The sequence below is a fragment of the Phyllostomus hastatus genome, unplaced genomic scaffold (assembly GCF_019186645.2).
Source record: "Phyllostomus hastatus isolate PE091 unplaced genomic scaffold, TTU_PhHast_1.1 phas_contig_312, whole genome shotgun sequence".
Taxonomy (NCBI): Eukaryota; Metazoa; Chordata; class Mammalia; order Chiroptera; family Phyllostomidae; genus Phyllostomus; species Phyllostomus hastatus.
Genome location: NW_025333849.1, coordinates 475,608 through 496,402, shown reverse-complemented (window position 1 = coordinate 496,402; position 20,795 = coordinate 475,608). Strand labels below are relative to the sequence as shown.

General features: G+C 41.2%; 1 protein-coding gene across 2 annotated transcripts in view; it reads left to right on the top strand.

The window, feature by feature from the left end:
* HABP4 (hyaluronan binding protein 4) overlaps window positions 1–18,964 on the top strand; it is a 41,160-nt gene extending 22,196 nt beyond the window's left edge. For both annotated transcript variants that reach the window (XM_045839846.1, XM_045839845.1), the window contains 3 exons: window positions 12,660–12,831; window positions 15,823–16,008; window positions 17,673–18,964. In XM_045839846.1, the coding sequence (XP_045695802.1) occupies window positions 12,660–12,831; window positions 15,823–16,008; window positions 17,673–17,729 (415 nt within the window). In that variant the 3' untranslated portion in view covers window positions 17,730–18,964. The remainder of the gene's footprint in view (window positions 1–12,659; window positions 12,832–15,822; window positions 16,009–17,672) is intronic.
* The last annotated feature ends 1,831 nt before the right edge of the window (window positions 18,965–20,795 follow it).

Sequence of the window (20,795 nt, the reverse complement as noted above, 5' to 3'; positions counted from 1 at the left end):
TCTCCTCCCTCCTCTTGAGGCTTTGGAGCCTCTTTGTTGCTAACTTCACAGAAATCTCACGCTGTCATGTATCTTCTCCCTCTTTAGTTGTACTCAGGTCCTTCCTCCCAACTCTGGTCTTCCGATCAACATTTTGAAAATTAACATTGTAAACAGCCCTGGCTGGCGTAGCTCAGTGGATTGAGAGTGGGCGGTGAACCAGGCATCGCAGGTTCAATTCCCAGTCAGGGCACATGTCTAGGTTGCAGGCCATGGCCCTCAGCAACCCCACAGTGATGTTTCTCTCTCTCTTTCTCTCTCCCTCCCTCCCTTCCCTCTCTAAAAAAATAAATAAATAAAATCTTTAAAAAATTTAACATTGTAAAAATGCTCAATTTCTCCTGTTTTCTCCTCTTGCCCCACATTCTCAATCAGATAACCTTTTTCAGGTGTGTGTTCTTCATTTTCTCCCTTCTTACTTAATCTTCACTTCACTCTAGGTCTGGCTTTGTTCTCATTGCTTTTCTGAAACAGTCACCACCTGTCTCCAGGCCTAATGAGTGTTTTGGTCTGTGCTGCCCTTGACCTCTCAGAACATCTGACTTTATTAATCTTATTAAGCACACCCTACCATTGGTTTCTGTGATTCCTGAGCTCTCTGGCTTTCCTTCTGCCTCTCAGCTCCTTTGCAGACTTATCTTTGTCTCTCTGACCTTTTAAAATATTGAGTTCTTAAGGGCTCTGCCTTAGATCTTCTTTCCTTTCTGTAGTGTCTTATAGGAACTCACAGACCATGCAATTTGAATTGCCATTTATACACTGACTCTAGGATACATGGCTCCGGGCTCCGAACTTTAGCATGGACTCCAGGCCTGTGTATCCACCTTCCTACTGGACATTTCCCCTTGAGCATTCCCAGTGCTCCTCCTGCACAGCATGTCCACAACTGAGGTTCACATATGTCCAGTTCTCATCAGGTGTTCCATCTTGGGGGACAGCATTGCCATTCAACCAGTTGCAGAGATGAGAGCCTAGGGGTCATCCTTGAGACCTCCTCCTTTTTGATGCCCTTCGTCCCCCAAATCCAGTGTGTCACTCTGCCCAGATGATTGGTATATTTTTGTAATATCCATTACCTTCACTCACCATCATAGTCTCAGTTATTGCCATCTGACCTGTCACTATAGCTCCTAATGGGGCTCCCTGCATGCTCACCTTCTGCCAGCCTGTTGCCACACCAAAGTAGCTTTCACACTGGCAATCTGATTGTTATGCCCTCACACCTTGTGGTAAGACCCCTGTAGTTTCGTGTCCCTTTTCTATTCCTTGTCCTGACCTTCATGGTCCTGTGTAGTATGGACCCTGCAGAGTTACTGTGTGTTCTCTGGGATTGCCAGGTGGCCCTTATTTTATGTTCCCTTCCCCTCACTTGCCATAGGGCTTTTACAAGTAACTGTTTCCTTTTTTTTCTTGTAGCTCTGTTCCAAATCCTCTTTCACCCTTCACTTATTTAACTTTTATTCGTCATTCAGCTTCTAAGGGGCAGGGTTTCTATTGGTTTAAGAATATGGACTCCAGCCTTGGTCGGTGTGGCTCAGTGGTTTGAGTGCTGGCCTACAAATGAACCAAAGGGTTGCCGGTTGGATTCCCAGTCTAGGGCAAATGCTGGGTTGCAGGCCATGTCCCCAGTAGGGGGTGCTCAAGAGACAAATAATTAATGTTTCTCTCCCTCTCTCCCTCCCTTCCCCTTTCTAAAAATAAATGAATAAAATCTTTAAAAGATGAAGAATATGGACTCTAAGCTAGTATGCTGGGTTCAAATCCTAGCTCTGCCACTTACTGGCTTGAGCAAATTATTTACTCTCTGTGTCTCAGTTTCCTTCATGTGTAAAATGGAAGTAATAATAGGATCTACATCAGAGGGTTGTTACAAGGGTTGGTTGGGGGAAACTATATATGTGTTATGTAGAGTAGGACCTGGCACGTCATTAGTGCCATATAAAAATATCTGCTATTTTTATTGTTACTTACTGTAAGAGCAAATTGCTACAATGATTGATGATTTTGAAAGCTATTAACTTATCATTCAAAACAACTAAGAAATAAGTTTAAAGATGTACATTAACAGTTACAATGAACCCTGGCTGGGTGGCTCAGTGGATTGAGTGCCGACCGGTGAACCAAAGGGTCATCGGTTCAATTCCCACTCAGGGCACATGCCTGGGTGGTTGTGGGCCAGGTCCCTAGTAGGGAGCGCACAAGAGGCAACCACACATCAATGTTTCTCTCCCTGTCTTCTTCCCTTCCTTCTCCTCTGTCTAAAAATAATTAAGTAAAATCTTTAAAAAGATCCCTGGCTGGTGTGGCTCAGTGGATTGGCCTGCAAACCAAAGAGTCGCCAGTTCAATTCCCAGTCAGGGCACAAGTCTGGATTGTGGGCCAGGTTTCCAGTAGGGGGTGCACTAGAAGCAACCACATATTGATGTTTCCCTCCCCTTCTTCCTTCCTTCCCCTCTACCTAAAAATAAAAAAAAATAAAATCTTTAAAAAAATTTTAAAAGTTACAATGAATAGCCAGCCAGGAAATCTAGTAGAATCACAGGGGCCACACAGGCAGTCTAGGGGCAGACCATGCCGAGCTCTTGTTTCTGCACTGCGTTGTCAAGTGTTAAAATTGTTACTAAAATCTCTAATTGCACTGTTTCAAGTTTTTGATAATTTCAAAATTAGGCTTGTATGTGAGAAATACACTAAAAAATGGTGATGCTCTCTAATCTGGACTTTGCCTGAATGTTAACCTAACACTCAAGCTTTTGACATTTAGTTAGAGTGTATATTCAGTGCACCTCTTGGTTTAGAACTTCTTGAAGTGTGAATTTAATATGTCAGTCTTATAATTTTGGGTTTTATACTTACATTTCTGATCCATTTTTTAAAAAAGTAATATTTGATCCCTTTTGAGTTGATTTTTTGTAAGTTTTGAGGTATTCATAGAAGTTCCTTCTTTTTGCATATCCAGTCATTTTAGCACACTGAGCACTATTACTGAAAATCAGTTGCCCATGTATGTGTGGGTATATTTCTGTACTTTCTATTTTGTTGGTCTGACTCTATTATACTAATATCACATTATCTTGATTACCCTAAGTCATTTTTTTTCCTTAAGCCACTTTTAATCAATAAATTTTCTCTTTTTTTCCACCCTTGCAATTTATTTGTTTGAGAAACTAGGTCATATGTCCAAAGAGTTTCCCAGGGTCAGAATTGTATTGATGGCATCCCTGTGGGCGGGCAGTGGTGTGCCAATGAATATTCAACGTTTGGTTCTCTGGGATGAAAATCCCACATCTGTTGCACTTGCAGGTTTCTGTAGTGTAAACACTCTTACCATGGCTGATTTAAAACTACCAACATGACATCGCTGAACACAGAGTCGGGGAGAGATATGCAGTACACACCATTATGTAGTATTTCCATTATACACATACAATAGGCATAAGTAACCCTAAGAGCACAGATAAAGGTAAAATGTGCTGAAATAATTAGGGAATAGTGATTTGTGGGTATTATTTAACTTTTTAAATATAGTTAATTATGAGTTTATATCATTTAATTTTTAACAACTGTGTTTAATAGCTGGTTCACAAAATTCCTGGAAATTTATGATGCAAGCCAGTTCCAGCACAGCATTTCCTGTAGAGTACATGAATGTATTTCTCTGTCCCTCATAGTTTGTGTATTTCCTGAAAATTAATAATTGAGAGAGAAAAGTTTGATCAAATTCAGGTTCAACTTTTTGGCAAGGTTGTTTCATAGGTTGTAGAAGATTACCAATTATCATTACATTTATCCATTGAGGCTGCAAATTGGTCATCTAATTTCTGTCATTCTTTATTAGCTGGAAAAGTCTACAGTAGAACTAGTGGGTTGCACGGAGGTAAAAGTTCCTTGTTTATCCATTTTCAGAATGAACTGGTTCCTTAGCATCCTTCAAAGATGCCAAATCTTTTTTTAAGTGTCAGTATGAACTTACAGACTTAAACGTATTTGGTGTGTTTTTATTTAAACTAACCTGCTTATTTATTTGAGTAGAAGGAGTCTCTTCAGGTTGATTGTTTGTTTTTTTTGTTTGTTTGTTTTTTGGTGATGGATATTAATGAGATTTATTGAGGTGATTGTTTCACAATTATATATAAATATGAAATCATGTTGTACACCTGAAAGTAATATATGTCAATTATATCTCATTTAAAAAAATCATGACCCACTTATATTGAAGTTGACTCTTGATCCTTTTGACACACATGTACTGGTCTTAGGTAGCTTCCTTGCTTTCTGGTAAGACATGTTGTTCCATATTCATCATCTATACTTCCTATCCTATACTTCATACTGAGCCACTTTTCAAAGAGCCATGGTTTTTTTAATAATAGAACATGGTATTTAGAAACCATAGTCTGAGCACTAGGGGTTGCTCACTGCTAAGACATTTAACTGACAGAGCTGGGAAATAGACACACACATATATTTTTAAGATAAAATATATTATGAGTTAATATTTCCATTTGAAATTTAGGGCTATAAGAGATTTATTTATTTCTTTATTTTTAAGATTTTATTTATTTATTGTAGAAAGACAGGAAGGGAGTAAGAGAGGGAGAGAAACATCAATGTGTGAGACATACATTGATCAGTTGCCTCTCACATGCCCCCAACTGGAGACCTGGCCCGGAATCCAGGCACGTGACTTGACTGGGAACTGAACTGGTGACCTTTCAGTCCACAGGCTAGCACTCAATCCATTGAGCCACACCAGCCAGGGCTAGGACTACAAGAGTTTTAACTAAAATTTTTAAAATATATTTTTTAAGATTTTATTTATTTATTTATTTTTAGAGAGGGGACGGGAGGGAGTCAGAGAGGGAGAGAAACATTAATGTGAGAGAGAAACGTCATTGGTTGCCTTTTGCATGCACTCTGACCAGGGACTGAACATGCATCTCAGGCTTGTGTACTGACCGGGAGTCAAATCTGTGACCTTTTGCTTTGCGGGACAACACCCAACCCACACTGGTCAGGGTTAAATTTTTTGTGTGTTTGTTTCTTTTTCCTCCATGCTGAAAATCCCAGTTGTCAGTAACATTATACTATTACTCATTTGTAACACAAACTGCAGTCACAAGTAGTATTACCCACACCACCTCCAATAATATGATTGCTACACAGTTATAGAGATTGCTATAGAGAGAAATAAGTAAATTCCTATTTTAAAGGCACTTTTAAGAGTTTCTTCTGCCCTGACTGGCGTGGTTTAGTTGGTTGGGCATCATCCTGTAGAGTGAAGAGGTGCCAGTTGGATGACTGGTCAGAACACTGGCCTGCATTTGCCCTGTCCCAGGTTGGGGCACATGGGGGAGGCAGCTGATTGATATTTCTCTCACACATCAGTGCTTCTCTTCTCTCTTTCTCCCTCTCCTCTCTCTAAAAACCAACTTCATAAACAATGTCATTAATTTTCTTTTTTAAACCAGTGATCCTTTGCTCTGCAGGACAACACCTGACCAACTGAACCACACCTGTCAGGGCTTAATTTTTTTTTCTTTTTTTTTATTTTAGAGATTGAATTTTCATTTAAGCCTGTTTTATAACTATATGAAACATTTACCTGTTTTCAAAAGTACAGTCTGATATAACTTCTATCTCTGGTCTTTCCCTGGTTTATACTACAATTTAAAAAAACTATATGTGTATATATTGGTATCTCTCTCCAGGTGAATACTAACATACATTGCATTCCACCTTGCTTTTTCATCAATACATCCAGGTGGTGCATCATAGCAATATACAGAGAGGTATTTCTTATTACTTTTATTTTATTTTATTATTTTTTTTTATTTTTTAGGGAACTTATTAAACTTATTTTTATTTTTTTTTATTGTTCAGTTACAGTTGTCCCCATTTTCCACCCATTACTCTCCCCTGCCCTATTCTTCCCACCTCCCACATTCAGTCCTCCCCACCCCATTGTCTTTGTACTCGTGTCCTTTATACATGTTCCTTGATGACTGTTCTCCTTCTTTCCCCTGTTATCTTCTTGTCCCCTCCCCTCTGCTTACTGTCAGTTTGTTCTTTATTTCCATGTCTCTGGTTCTATTTTGCTCCCTTGTTTGTTTTATTGATTAGGTTCCACTTATAAGTGTGATTATATGGTACTTGTCTTCCACCGCCTGGCTTATTTCACTTAGCATAATGCTCTGCAGTTCTATCCATGCTGTCGAAAAGGGTAGGAACTCCTTCTTTCTTTCTTCTGCGTAGAATTCCACTGTGTAAATGTACCATAGTTTTTTTGATGCATTCATTTACTGATGGGCACTTAGGTTGCTTCCAGCACTTGGCTATTGTAAATTGTGCTGCTATGAACATTGGGGTGCATAGGTTCTTTTGAATTGGTGTTTCAGGATTCTTAGGGTATAATCTCAGCAATGGAATTGCCAGGTTGAAAGGCAGTTTCATTTTTAGTTTTCTGAGGAAATTCCATACTGTTTTCCACAGTGGCTATACCAGTCTGCATTCCCACCAACAGTGCACTAGGGTTCCCTTTTCTCCACAACCTCACTAGCACTTGTTGTTTGTTGATTTGTTTATGATGGCCATTTTGACCCATGTGAAAGTGGTATCTCATTGTGGTTTTAATTTGCATCTCTCTGATGGCTAGTGATGCTGAACATCTTTTCATATGTCTCTGGGCCCTCTGTATGTCCTCTTTGGAGAAGTGTTCAGGTCCTTTGCCCATTAAAAAAAATTTTTATTTTACTTATTTATTTTCAGAGAGAGGGGAAGGAAGGAGAAAGAGAGGGATAGAAATACCACTGTGTGGCTGCCTTTCATGCACCTCCCACTGGGGATCTGGCCCACAATTCAGGCATATTCCCTGACTGGGAATTGAACCAGTGACCCTTTGGTTTATAGGCTGGCACTCAATCCACTGAGCCACAGCAGCCAAGGCCCTTTGCCCATTTTTTAATTGTGTTGTTTGTGTGGAGTCACAAAATTGTGTTGTTTGTGTGGAGTCTTCCTAGTGTGGAGTCATGTGAGTTCTTTATATATTTTGTTCAAGGTATCACTGGCAAATATATTTACCCGTATGGTTGGTTCTTTTTTCATTTTCCTAATGTTTTCTTTAGCCATGCAGTGGCTTTTTAATATGATGGAGTCCCATTTGTTTATTCTTTCTTTTAGGTCCCTTGCTCTAGGGGACACAAATTTTCCTGTCTGTGTTCTCTAGGATTTTTATGGTGTCATGCCTTATATTTAAGTCTTTTATCCATCTTGAGTTTATTTTTGTGTATGGTGCAAGTTGGTGGTTGAGTTTCATTTTTTTTATATGTAGCTGTCCAGATCTCCCAACACCATTTGTTGAAGAGGTTATTTTTTTTAAAAGATTTTATTTATTTATTTTTAGAGAGGGAAGGGAGGGAGAAAGAGAGAGAGGGAAACATCAATGTGCAGTTGCTGGGGGCCATGGCCTGCAACCCAGGCATGTGCCCTGACTGGGAATCAAACCTGCGATGCTTTGGTTCGCAGCCCGCGCTCAATCCACTAAGCTATGCCAGCCAGGGCTGAAGAGGTTATTTTTACTCCATTTTGTGCTCCTGTCCCATTTGTTGAATATTAATTGACCACAGAGACATGGGGTTATTCTGGGCTCATTACATTTTATTTATTTATTTATTTATTTATTTATTGATGTGTGTGTTTATTTTTAGGGGATTATTTTTATTTTTGATACCTTTCCTTTTTTAAAATTTTTATTATTTATTTTTTAAAATATATTTTATTGATTATGCTATTACAGTTGTCGTCCTGTTCCCCCCCTTTATTCCCCTCCACCCTGCACACCCTCTCCCACCCGCATTCCCTCCCTTTAGTTCATGTCCACAGGTCATACATATGAGTTCTTTGGCTTCTACATTTCCTATACTATTCTTAACCTCCCTCTGTCTATTATCTACCTACCATTTATGCTACTTATTCTCTGTACCTTTTCCCCCTCTCTTCCCCACCCACTCCCCCACTGATAACCCTCCATGTGATCTCCATTTCTGTGATTCTGTTCCGTTCTAGTTTGCTTAGTTTTGCTTTTTTTTTTTTTAGGTTCTGTTGTTAATAGCTGTGAGTTTGTTGTCATTTTACTGCTCATATTTTTTATCTTCTTTTTCATAGATAAGTCCCTTTAACATTTCATAAAATAAGGGCTTGGTGATGATGAAGTCCTTTAACTTGACCTTATCTGGGAAGCACTTTATCTGCCTTTCTATTATAAATGATAGAATGCTGGTAGAGTCATCTTGGATGTAGATCTTTGCCTTTCATGACTTTGAATACTTGTTTTTAGCCCCTTCTTGCCTGCAAAGTTTTTTTTTTTTGAGAAATCAGCTGATAGTCTAATGGGAACTCCTTTGTAGGTAACTGTCTCCTTTTCTCTTTCTGCTTTTAAGATTCTCTGCTTATCCTTCATCTTGGCTAATATAATTATGATGTGAACACACCAAGGTGTGTTCCTCCTTGGATCCAACTTCTTTGGGACTCTGAGCTTCCTGGACTTATTAAAAGTCTACTTCCTTTGCCAGACTAGTGACATTCTCCTTTATTATTTGTTCAAATAAGTTTTCGGTTTCTTGCTCTTCTTCTTCTCCTTCTGGAACACCTATGATTTGAATGTTGGAATGTTTAAAGATGTTCTGGAGGTTCCTAGGCCTCTCCTCATTTTTTTGAATTCTTGTTTCTTCATTCTGTTCTGGTTGAATGTTTCTTTCTTCCTTCTGCTCCAAACTGTTGATTTGAGTACTGGTTTCCTTCCTGTCATTGTTGGTTCCCTGTAGATTTTTCTTTATTTCACATAATGCAACCTTCATTGCTGCCTGGGTCTTTTTTATGCTGTTGAAGTACCCAGTGAGTTCCTGGAGCATCCTGATAACCAGTGTTTTGAACTGTGCATCTGATAGGTTGGCTATCTCTTGGTCACTTAGTTGTATTTTTTCTGGAGCTTTGATCTGTTCTTTCACTTGGGTCTTTTTTTTTGTTTGTTTTATTTTGTCTCAGCATGCCTATTATGTAGTGAGGGGTGGAGCCTTAGGTGTTCACCAGGGCGGGGCAACCCTGGTTGCTGTGTTGGATGCTGTAGGTGGGGGAGGGGTCCAAGAGGGAACAGTGGCACTTGCTCTTCTCTCTGCCGGTTTTCAGTCACTTCCTCCACTACACACAAGCAAACTGGGCCCTTCTGGTGCTGATTCCCAGGTGGGTGGGTTTGTGTATGTTCTAGGACCTTGTGGGTCTCTCCAACGAACTCTCCTATGAGGCTGGGAGTTTCTCCTGGCGCCTCAATTCCCACAGGTGTTATCTATCAGGCGTTTGAGGCTTTATTTCCCGGCGCTGGAATCCAGGGTTGCTTGGTCTGTCTCACTCCCCAGTTGTTCCTCCTGGTTTATCTGCATGCAAATGTGGGACCACCTAGTTTGCAAGACACTGCCTGGGCCCACCAGCCGCCACCTTGCCTGCCCCAGTCCTCCAGCAGCTGCCTTGCTGCTAGTCCTCTGTGCCCTCCTGCCCGTCTCCCCTGCTCCTACTGGTCTGGATGAATGTTTCTTCTTTAACTCCTGGTGGACTTCCATACAGTTCAGTTTTCTGTCAGTTCTGGTTGTTTTTTGGTTTTAAATTTGGTGGTGGTTCTTTTGGTTGTGTGAGGAAGCACAATGTGTCTATACCTATGCCTCCATCTTGGCCAGAAGTCCTGGGCTCATTACATTTTAAACTGCTTAATATTTTGCTGTTTAATATCTAATTTTTTCCACCAAATTTCTCTCAGGATGAGTTTGGGTTCTTTCCAGCATTTTAATATTGCAAGTTTTAATGTCTTTTCATATTTTTTCCAATATTAGTTTGGGATATATTTTAATATTAGTATTTTCCAACACTTGTTATTCATAATTTCAAACACAGCAAAGTTTAAAGTTTTTACAATAAACACCTCTACCCATCAGCTAAACTGAATCAAAACTTAACATGAAATGTAAAAAAATAAGTTTACATTCATTGTTTTGATAAATGCATATACTTGGGTGACCCAAACTCTTATCCAGATAGAGAATGTAACACAACATCCCAGAAAGGTCCTTCATGCTTCTTCAGAGACATCTGCCGCTTGGGTGGTTTAGTATCAGCTTGGTATTTAAAATCACTTTACTTCCTATGTCTTTTTGCTTCCTCTGTGATTAGGTTTCTCTTCTGATTTTACTTATATTTTTAATATCATTAACCTGTAATCTAGAACTTTAAATTACATTTGCTTTTTAACTCTGATGGTGTTATAGATTTGATTCCCTTTCTGTTCCCACCCTTAATGATTTTTTCTTTTAGACCTTATATAATTCCTATATTATATACTTCATCAGTTTAATCTGTACAATTCAGTGGTTTTTGGTATCAGTTTTTTAAAATTGTGATCAAGTATATATAACATAACCATTTTAACCACTTTCAAGTATACAGTTTAGTGGTATTAATTATATTCACATTGTGTGTAGCCATTTCCACCATCTACCTTCAGAACTTTTCATTGTTGTAAACAGAAATCTGTACCCATGAAATAGTAACTCCCATTCCCCCTGCCCCTCAGTCTCTGATCACCTGCTTCTACTTTGTCTCTGTGAATTTGCCTGTTTTAGATACTGCTTAGAAGTAGAATATATAGTATTTGTTCTTTTGTGTCTCACTTGCATCAGTCAGCATATGTTGTTGGGTTTATCCATATCATAAGATATATTAATATTTCATTTCTTTTTTGTATATTTTTTCTTTTGGTGGTAAAATAAGTATAAAATAAAATTTATAATTTTAATCATTTTAAGTGTATAATTAAGTGATATATAGTACATTGCACAACGTTATGCCACCATTGCCATTATCTAATTATCTAGTTCTAAAACATTTTCACTACCCCATACCCATAAGCAGTCGGTTCCTATCCACCCCACCCCCACCCCCCACCCCCCGCCCAGCCCCTGGCTACCACTACTCTGCTTTCTGTCTCTGTGAAGTTGCCTTTTCTGGATATTTCATATAAATGGATCACATTATATTATTATCTCATATAAATGAATCGTATGTAAACTTTTTTGCCTGATTTATCTTATATAACAATGTTTTCAAGATTTATTCATGTTGTAACATGTTACTTCTTCATTTCTTCTTATAGCCAAGTAATTTTTATAATATAGGTATACCATATGTTGTTCATTCATTTATCAGCTGATGGACATTTAGACTGTTTCTAGTATTTGGCTATTATAGATGAAGCTACTCTAAACAGCATTATTGAACTTTTGCACGATTCTTGTTTAAGTTTTCACATGGACATGCATTTTTGTTTCTCTTGGGTATATACCTAGGAGTGGCATTGCCAAGTCAGATGGCAGTTCTGTGTTTAAGTTTTTGAGGAACTGTCAGACTGTTTTCCAAAATGGCCACACTATTTCATATTCCCAACAGCAATGTGTGAGGTTCCACTTTCTCCACATCCTCACCAACAATTTGTTAAATGTCCTTTTGGGTTTAAACACCCCAGTGAGTTTGGAGTAGTGTAAGTTGTGGTGGTTTTGATTTGCATTTTCCCAATGGCTAATGATGTGCAGCATCTTATTGGCTATTTATAGACCTGTTTTTGGAATCATATCTGTTCAGAGCCTTACCTATTTTTCAGTTGGGTCTTTTCTGTTTATTTTCTGTTGTAAGAGTCCTTTATATATTCTTAGATGTAAGTCCATTATCAGATATATGATTATCAAATATTTTCTACTATTCTGTGGGTTGTCTTTTTACTTTCTTGATGGTATCCTTTGCAGCACAAAGGTTTTCAGTTTTGGTGATGTTCAGTTTGTTTGCTTTTTCTTTTGTTGCTTGTGTTTATGGTGTCATATATAAGAAACCATTGCTTAATCCAAAGTTGTGAAGGTTTACCCCTATGTTTTCTAGAGTTTTTTTACTTCTAGCTCTTGTATTTATGGTGTGAGGTAAGGGCCCAACTTTATTCTTTTGCTTGTGGATATCTTGTTTTCCCAGCACCATTTCTTGAAGAGACTGTTCTCCTTCTGTCTTTGGCATCCTGGTCAAAAAAAAATCAGTTGGTCATAAATGTGAGGGTTTATTTCTGGACTTCATTAACTTACATGTTTATTTTGTTTTCTTTTAAAAACTTACAAATTCAAAGTGGATATTTATGAAAGTAGGCATTTGTGGCCCATTATTTTATAATTTGTTCATGGTTTCCTTTATTTTTTTATCTCAATATCTTCTCCCATTTTCTTCTACAATTATCTCATTATGCAGAATGCCACCTGGTATTGGAAGGGAGAGCCTGGTAGTCAAGTGCAATGTTAATGTAACTGGGGTGGTAATGTTTCTGTTTTTCAAAGACTGTTTTGAACACAAACAGGAAGTATCTTCAGTTGGCAATGATGGCATTAAAATAAGGAAGCTTATGGCTCAAAGATTTTCTTACCTTATTTAGATTTGAGGTGTAGTACTGTGAAAGTATGTTCAACAAATGGTTAGGACTTTTTCTTTGATAAAGTAGACATTTCAGACCCATCAAAAATTATTCTTTATGATTATGTACTTTCTAGAGTTCCTGAATTGGAGGTAGAAGAAGAAACTCAAGTTCAAGAGATGACCCTAGATGAGTGGAAAACTCTTCAAGAACAGACCAGACCAAAGCCTGAATTTAACATCCGGAAACCTGAGACCTCTGTCCCTTCCAAAGCAGTGGTGATCCACAAGTCTAAATATAGAGATGATGTAAGCATGATGTTTTATATGTGGAGGTAATTTTCACTGTTACCTTACTGGAAAGGACAGGGGCCTTTGCACTTATGTTTTGAAAATGTATCATTAGTAGCTGGCATTCTAGTTGCTACCTAAGAGTAATTGAGATGACGTGTGCCTAATTTACTGAATCTTTATTGTCAAATAATTGACTCTTGACCTGTTGACACTTAAAGCAGTAGAAGGACAGTAGATTTTCCTCTGGACCCAGAACTGTGCTGAGACTATGCAAATACTTTATATTAACTGAACCTCATTTTTGTCTTAAAAGAGATATACAGCATGTTTCATGAATGATGCTATTTCAAAGGGTGACTGACTATTCTGCATTCCATGATTTAATTACCCTCACCTCCAATCCTTGGAGCATTTCACTAGGAGCTGACCATTTTAAACTGATCGGGGTGCTTTGCCCTCTAAGGCCTTTCTTGTGTTCCTGCAGCAGCTTTGCTCCCTTTGCATAACAGCTGACACTCAGACCAGGCGCCTGGATGTGCCTAGACATGCCCAGCAGCAGCCTGTTGTCCAGCCGGGATTGCTCCCAACGCCTCTCTCCTGTGAGGGCCTTAGTGCTCATGGTTTGTGTTCAGCTCTTTAGCAGAGGCTTCAGCTTTGAAAATATCTATCAGTACATATTGATAAGTATGGTCAGTGAGTCATTTAATTGTGTTCTGTTTAAGTTTTTGAAGTTAATTATTTTAATTTTAAAATTTATAATTTGCACCATTCAGCCACAGCTGTTTATCTTGATTCCAATCTCTGTGTCAGCGATGGTGATGAGCAGACTCCTCCTCTGCTGGATGCTATTCATTTATTTTCTGTTTGAAACTCAAACAGAAATGGCACTCAGGAATGTTGCATTAGGTAGATTTCTGTGTTCCCATTTACACATAGGTTAGCTGTGTTCTTTGTACGAATACCTTCATTAAAGGGTCATTTATGATACAGATTCCTCTCCCATCCTCCTGTTGGGGTCAGTGCAAGCCCTCAGAGGCCTTACGAGTAGGTTTTGAGCTGTCCCACTGGCAGTGACTTTTTGTACACATGGAAATCTCTGGAAGGATTTTTTTTTTTTACAAGTACATCAGTTAGCTGGGTTAGTTCTTCTCTTCTTCACTTTCTTTGTTCTTTTCTGTTCTGGGGAATTGTAAATAAAGCCTGGCCTAAAACAAATGTGCAACTGACATGTTAGGTAAAAATAGAAGCTGCTCTTCCTTAATCCATACCAGATTCATCCTCCCTGGCTCCAGAGAGAGGGCCCCTGGAATATTTGAAGCAACTGGGTTAGCTGAGTCATCAAGCTTGGTCTGCGAGAAGCATACACACAATTTGGGTCCTTGGTAATATTACAACATTGGAGATTTTAGCTGGGAATTGTTCTTAAAGTAGCATAAGCCAAAAATCTTGGTGTCACCAGTTTACTTTGTTCTGGGCACCCTAAGAGACAAAAACACTTGAATAATGCGTCTCATTTCTTGGAGCTCTGTTGTTTGCAAAGGTCAGACTAACACTAGCCTGCAGATAGAGCTGGGCCCTCCAAGCACTTGGCCTCTGTTAGCTCATTCAGCAGCCGTTGCACATTGTCCCTTCTTACTGGGGAGGTGCTGCCTGGTCCCTGTGGTTTTCTAAACCAGGAGGCATTAGTTTACTATTTTGCTGTCTACTATTTGTTTGGTGTGTATCTTTTTACCAGAATGCCAGTTCTTCTGAATCGTTCTTTCCTTCACCTTTTTTAGCTTCCAGAGTCCATCTACTTAAGGTTTCTGCTTTACTTTAATCTGGGATGTTCAAGGGACATAAATGTCAAACTTGAAACCTATAATGAGCATATAGTCAAAAGGGGTTGATATGCTCAGGGAAATGTGATTGTTTTTTAAAAACATGTATTGATAGATTGATTTTAGAGAGAGGAAGGGAGAGAAAGAGAAACATTGATTTGTTGTTCCACTTATTTATGCATTCATTAGTTGCTTCCTGTATGTGCCCTTGACTGGGGATAGAACCTACAACCTTGACGTATAGGGATAATGCTCTAACCAATTGAGCTATCAGACAAGGGCAGGGAAATTTGATTTTATTTCCTTGACAAGTTGTAGGAACATTTAACCTTATAGCACTATGGGGATTCTCATTCAAGATCATTGGCCTATTTCCTTAGGTTTATATTTTACTTAAATGTGAGGGTTTTTAAAATCCATTATTAAGAGTTGAAGCCAAATCAAAATTGAAGATTTATTTAATATGGTTTTCTTTTGAGAAGAGACAGAACTTATTTGACCTCTTACAATAAAATATACTTTCTTAAAGTATTTTATAGAGCAGTTCTTAAAAAGCAGTTGGCATTCTTTATGCAGCATTGGTAGCAGTCCTCACATACCCATACTCTGTTGTTTTACTATTTTCATAGAGTTTCACTAAGAATTGTTCACTGCAAATCATGCAGTTTTTAACATACGGTCTTTGTACAGTCAGCACCTACACTGAAAGGAGTTTCTTCAGCAAGTTCTCTTCAAGGAAGGAGAATATTTCCTTATTTATCAAGGTGGTGTCTGTGAACAAATAAAAGGCAAAAATTAAAATGTTTTAATCTTATTAAAATAACACTTGGATATAAAACATTTATCTCAGTTGTTAGTCATGTCAAATCTTATATCTTAACCTGCTAAACTGGTAGAAATTTGGTCTCAGTGGAAGTAATAGTAATTTCAAAGATGTTTGGATTAAGACTGTGAATATAAGAATGTGTGGCTGTGAAATGTGACCCCCACCGTGCTGGATCCAGAGCAGCACTGTCATCTTCCTCTGCCCGCCCTGCAGCCCAGTGCCCATGGCACATCAGGGAGGGCCGCTTCTGGCCATGAGGCTGTCCTGGCTTCCTTGTGGCCCATCGCTAGGACCCTGAGCCCAATGTGTGTTCATGGAAATAGCTGTGTGTATGTGCTTGATGCTGTAACTGTGTTTCAGATGGTAAAGAATGACTGTGAGGATGACACCCACGTTTTCCGGAAAGCAGCCAATGACATCACATCCCAGCTGGAGATTAATTTTGGTAACCTCCCTCGTCCTGGGCGTGGAGCCAGAGGTGGCACACGGGGCAGCCGGGGAAGGATCAGGAGGGCAGAGAACTATGGACCCAGAGCAGAAGTGGTGGTAGGTATTTGTATTTTAAATCCTGGGTGGTTTTCTGAAGAACCTCAGAGGATAAGGATGTCCTGGCCCTGCCTAGTCTAATTTCAGAGGGCCATCCATTTCTGTCATGTACTCTTCCTCTGCCTAGTGTGGGTCTGATGTGGGGGTGTTTGGAATGGGGATGTCAACATCATGGGAATCTGTTGGGTACAACCCCTCTGCAGTCCTGGCCTCCAGGGTCTCCAGGAGGCCCACTGTCTGCCCTGAAGGTTCCCCACGAACCAGAGAAAAAGTAATCTGCCTCAGACAAGATCCCCAGGCCTCACTGAATCAGATCGAGTGACAGTTGCCTACTCACGATGGCCTAATTGTGTGCCCTGTACCCTTATGGCACAGACAGAATGCTTGACGGCTCAGCCCACTCTTCCACACTCCTCAGCAAGTATGCTCTGCCTCTAGTTCGTAGACTAGTTGCTCATTACCCCACAGGACCCTTGCCTGCTCACCTGAACAGCTCCTGTAACCATGTCTACTCAGAGAAGGCTTCTTTGATTGCATCTCCTTGCAGACCAGCTCAGAGCCCTTAAGCAGGGAATTTTGTTTCTTCTCTTTGAAGCAACATCTCCATTTGTGACTGTGTTCTCTCACTGGTTGGATTATCGATTGTGTCAGTGGACAGGAGCAACCACCTCGGTTTCCGTGCTCATCATCGGTTTCCCCGGGCCTAGCACAGTGCACATGTAGTAGCTGCTTTGTAAACATTTATGAACATATAAATACCTATTCAGGGGAGTAGGGCAGAAGGCCCTGTGGCCAGTGTGGCCCTATGGAGTCCAACAGGAGCAGCCCCCTTTCTATGGCTGGTCTGGGAAATGTTCCTTTTGCTGCCCAATTCCCTGGCTTCCGGAAGCAGCCCCAGGGAGGAGTGCCTAGTTTGTTGTACTTGAGCAAGATGAAAAAGGGTTCTGTTCTGAGAATAGAAAATATATATTCACTCCTTTGCAATAGCTGAGCTGTAGCCACCCTCAGCACTAGTGTGGAGTGTGATGATGTGTCTGTCCCTCCTCCTGTCCCCCTGCTGCCCACCTGTGCTCTTCTAGCTCAGAACTGCCATCAGGCCCCCACCCCCATCACAGTCAAGTTGCACTGTTCCAGAATCCATGATCTCTTGCTCATTCACTGTGGCTTACCTCTAGGAGAACCTGCTCTTCCTGAAAAACTTCCCCTGATTGCAATGTGTACTTTGCCACCAAATTGCTTTGGACACCCCTAGCATGGGGCTACTTCACAGGGCATCTGTTTCTGGAGTTACCACTGACTTTCCCAGTCTGTTTCTCCCTTCACCCCATGAGCCCCTCCAGGGCAGGAGTTGTCTGGAGCCATCCTTATAGTTCCACATAGTGAACATTCTGTCTTGTGTACTGATTGAAGGAAGTGCCAGATACAAAAGCGGGGAAGGTGGGGGGCACTGCCTGGCACGTTGCAGAGGGGAAAGGAGTGAGAAGGGGGAGGTGCCCTTGGACGCCGCAGCTCAGAGGCAGCACCTCACCTGCCACCCTGAAGCTCTCCTCTTTCAGTGGGGCCCTGTCTGTCCCCTAGGTGGCAGACGGCGCCATGTGTCACAGTGTTCTGCCCAAAAAGGAATGGGAGAAATGACAATTGGTTTCGAAACTTTTCTTTTTTAGATGCAAGAAGTTGCTCCAAACCCGGACGACCCTGAAGACTTTCCTGCTCTGGCTTGAGAGTCCTATTTCCCTGGCAACTCAGAACACTGGCACACCTGGGAAGAGACTTTTCTTGCTACAGGGAAGAGACTCAGACTCTAACACAATAGATGCTGCTTCTCCCCCTTCAGTGTGAATTCGTTGCACTTTGTGGTCTGGGGTGGGGGAGACGGATTTTTCCACATACTCAGAGCTACAGCTTCAGTCAGGGGTTAGTCTGGCACTTCCCAAGAAGGTGGAGAATGGGGATTATTTTTTTATTGAAGGACTCCCAAATGAAGTTTAAAAATAATGTTTGAACTCTGTACATAGAGACTGTAAAATAGAATCTATTGAGTCTACTCAGTAAGTTGTGTAGACACTGGAAGGCTGTGCCCCTCAGTACTAGAGGAAATACATATAACTTGGATCGTTAACTTAAAGCAGTCACAGCTTAGTTTTCAGAGACCAAGAAATTAAAATACAATTGTATTTACTATTTACTTGTAAATGTTACGCTCTCCCAGGATTTGTTGAGTTCTGGTTTTCATTTAACCACCAATTTTAAACAGCTATTGTGCAGCCACTGGTCACCACTCTGGGACAGACAATTACGGCACGTTTTGGTCTAATAGTTTCAACTGCCTCATAGTTTCTGTGTGCATACACAGCACATGTCTGGTGTAAGTGTGCATATTTAGTGTTTGGGCGGATTTTAGATGAGTATTAAGTATTTGATTTTTAAAATCGCGTTATTTGACCCACCAAATGAAAAGGGTTCCAGGTGGGAGTGTTGCACCTTCATACCAGCTGCTTTTCTCCCTCGAAACTGGAGTCCAAATTCAGCACCTCTGTACAAAGGCCCTCTGTCCTTATCCCAGGCAAGACTTGTAAATGACTATTATTTATTGAACACCTACAGTTTTTCTCAGTCCTTGTGCCAATTCGGGTTCCTGTTTCTTTCCTTTGGTGAATGTCTGGGGCTAGGGGCAACCGCAGAGGTTCAGTAACTCCCCGGGTCCCTGTGAGGTTTAGTGCCAGGCATGGCGGCTGGGGCAGAGGCAGCTGTCAGGGCTGCTGGGAGCTCGGGTGATGCTCTCCCCGCCTGACTGCACAGCCATGGGTAACATTTGCCTGTTGTCACACAGTTCATGTGCTGGTGTTAGAATTTGAGCCTTGGTTCTAGAATCAGGTCTTTTTCCTCCTCTGCTATACTGTCTAAGATGGCTCTAAACTGAACTGAAGTGTAAATAAAGGTTGGTATTCCTTCCGAACTTGTGTATAGAAAACTAAATTGTTTGGTCACACCAAGGTCAAGAGAGAATGTTAGAAAAAGCCCCAGTAGAGTCATTTTGTTGAGAAATCGAAGCTGAACCCCCAGCCATGTGACAGGCAGTTGAGGACCTTCACTGTGGGTAACAACCTATTTTTGGTCTCTTGTCATTGATACCCAAGTGCTGAGGTGTCTTAGCTGACCCTTTTATTCCCTCCCTACAAAAGACACAGTGAATTGGGCACCTCTATCTAAGTTAAGAAACCTTGTGAGGGTGCCTGACAGGTTCAGTCATCGTAATCTGCTGGTGCAATGTGAGGCTGCGTCATCACTGAGCAGACGTGAAGCTCATGTTGTCCTTTTCCCTTGGCTTTGACAATTAGTAAAATGGAGATCCCTTTCAAGGAAATTCCCCTTAGTCTTGTGATAACCCATGCAAAGCCCACAACGCTAAGTTTAATGTTGGCAAACACTGCGGTCTTCCCTGACACACCAAAGATTCCTGTGCCCCGGAGCAGTCTTGGGGACCAGGCTAGTTCCGAGCCTGCAGAGGCCTTGTCTGAGCACCAGCACTACCTCTCATGGATGTGGTGAGGCAGAGGGCGTGGAGTTTCTGTCACCAGGCTGCTGGCAGTCCAATGGCACATGAAGACTGCAGGACACTGTATTGAGACCTAAACACAAGGCAAGGCCTTCCAGGTCAAAGTTCCCTGGCTACTCCTTGGGGGCTTGTGTGTAGATGCGCTACCATGGGGCAGGGCATGTTTCTGTCTGGTAACTTTATTTATACCAGGCCAATTAACCTCACAAAAGAAAAAACAGCGTGACACGCTCCTGGACAGTTGAGGTCAAGCATGTTTGAATCCCAGGGTAGGTGTGCCAACTCCAGCATGACCCAGGTCCCTTCTCAGCCAGGATCTCAGCACTGGACCTCAGGCTGCCTGGGCAGCAGCTGAAGACCTGACAGCTGTCACCCCTGCATGTGATAAGGTCTGGGAAGAGGCGGGCTTGCTCCAGAAGCTGCTGCCAGCTGGGAGGGGCTCAGCCTTGGGAAGGCTAAACCCAGGGCATCTTTAGTCCAATGGTGATAAGCACTTAATGTTTTCATCTTGTGTGAGGAGAGGCAGTGATAGGCACCCCCTTCCCTAATGTTCTCCAATGGTTCAAGTCCTCCTCAGTTCACTAGCTCGTCTATGCCATCCCAATGCATAGGTATTTCAGGGGTGAAAGCATTTTCTTTGAAATCACACCATATGGTGGCAAGTCCTGTGGAGCAGCTGGACTCCGAGCTGGGAAAGGTCAGCTCTCAATAAAAGCAGGAACTGCACTCTTCCAAGCTATTCTATGGAGAGCCGTGCTGCTAGTTGTGGGCCTGCCTGCCCTCCCTCTCAAGACAGCATTACCAGGTTGGAACCTAGGCATATGTACTGGCTGGGAATTGAACCCACAATCTCTTGGTTTATGAGATGACATTCCAACTGACTGAACCACACCGGCCAGGGCCCATTTTCCCATTTTCCTTTTGCTGCTGCTGCTGCAGCTGCAGCTGCTGTCCCCTCAGATCATGCTGCATGAACAGCCACCTGGGCCTGGCCCTCCTCCCCAGATAGTGGCTGGAAGGTGGGCCCATTGGCAGCTGGCACCACTGTTCCCTGCGTGCCACATGTGTGAGGCTTAGCACTAGCTCTCTGTCCCAGAGGAGGAGCCTGTGTTTACGTGGTAAAAAGAATGAGGAAGGAAAGAAACAGGTTCTTAAAACAACTCTTTATTGTAAAATACAATACAGATCAAAATGCAAAACTTCTTTGTAATCACCACCTAAGGTGAGAAAC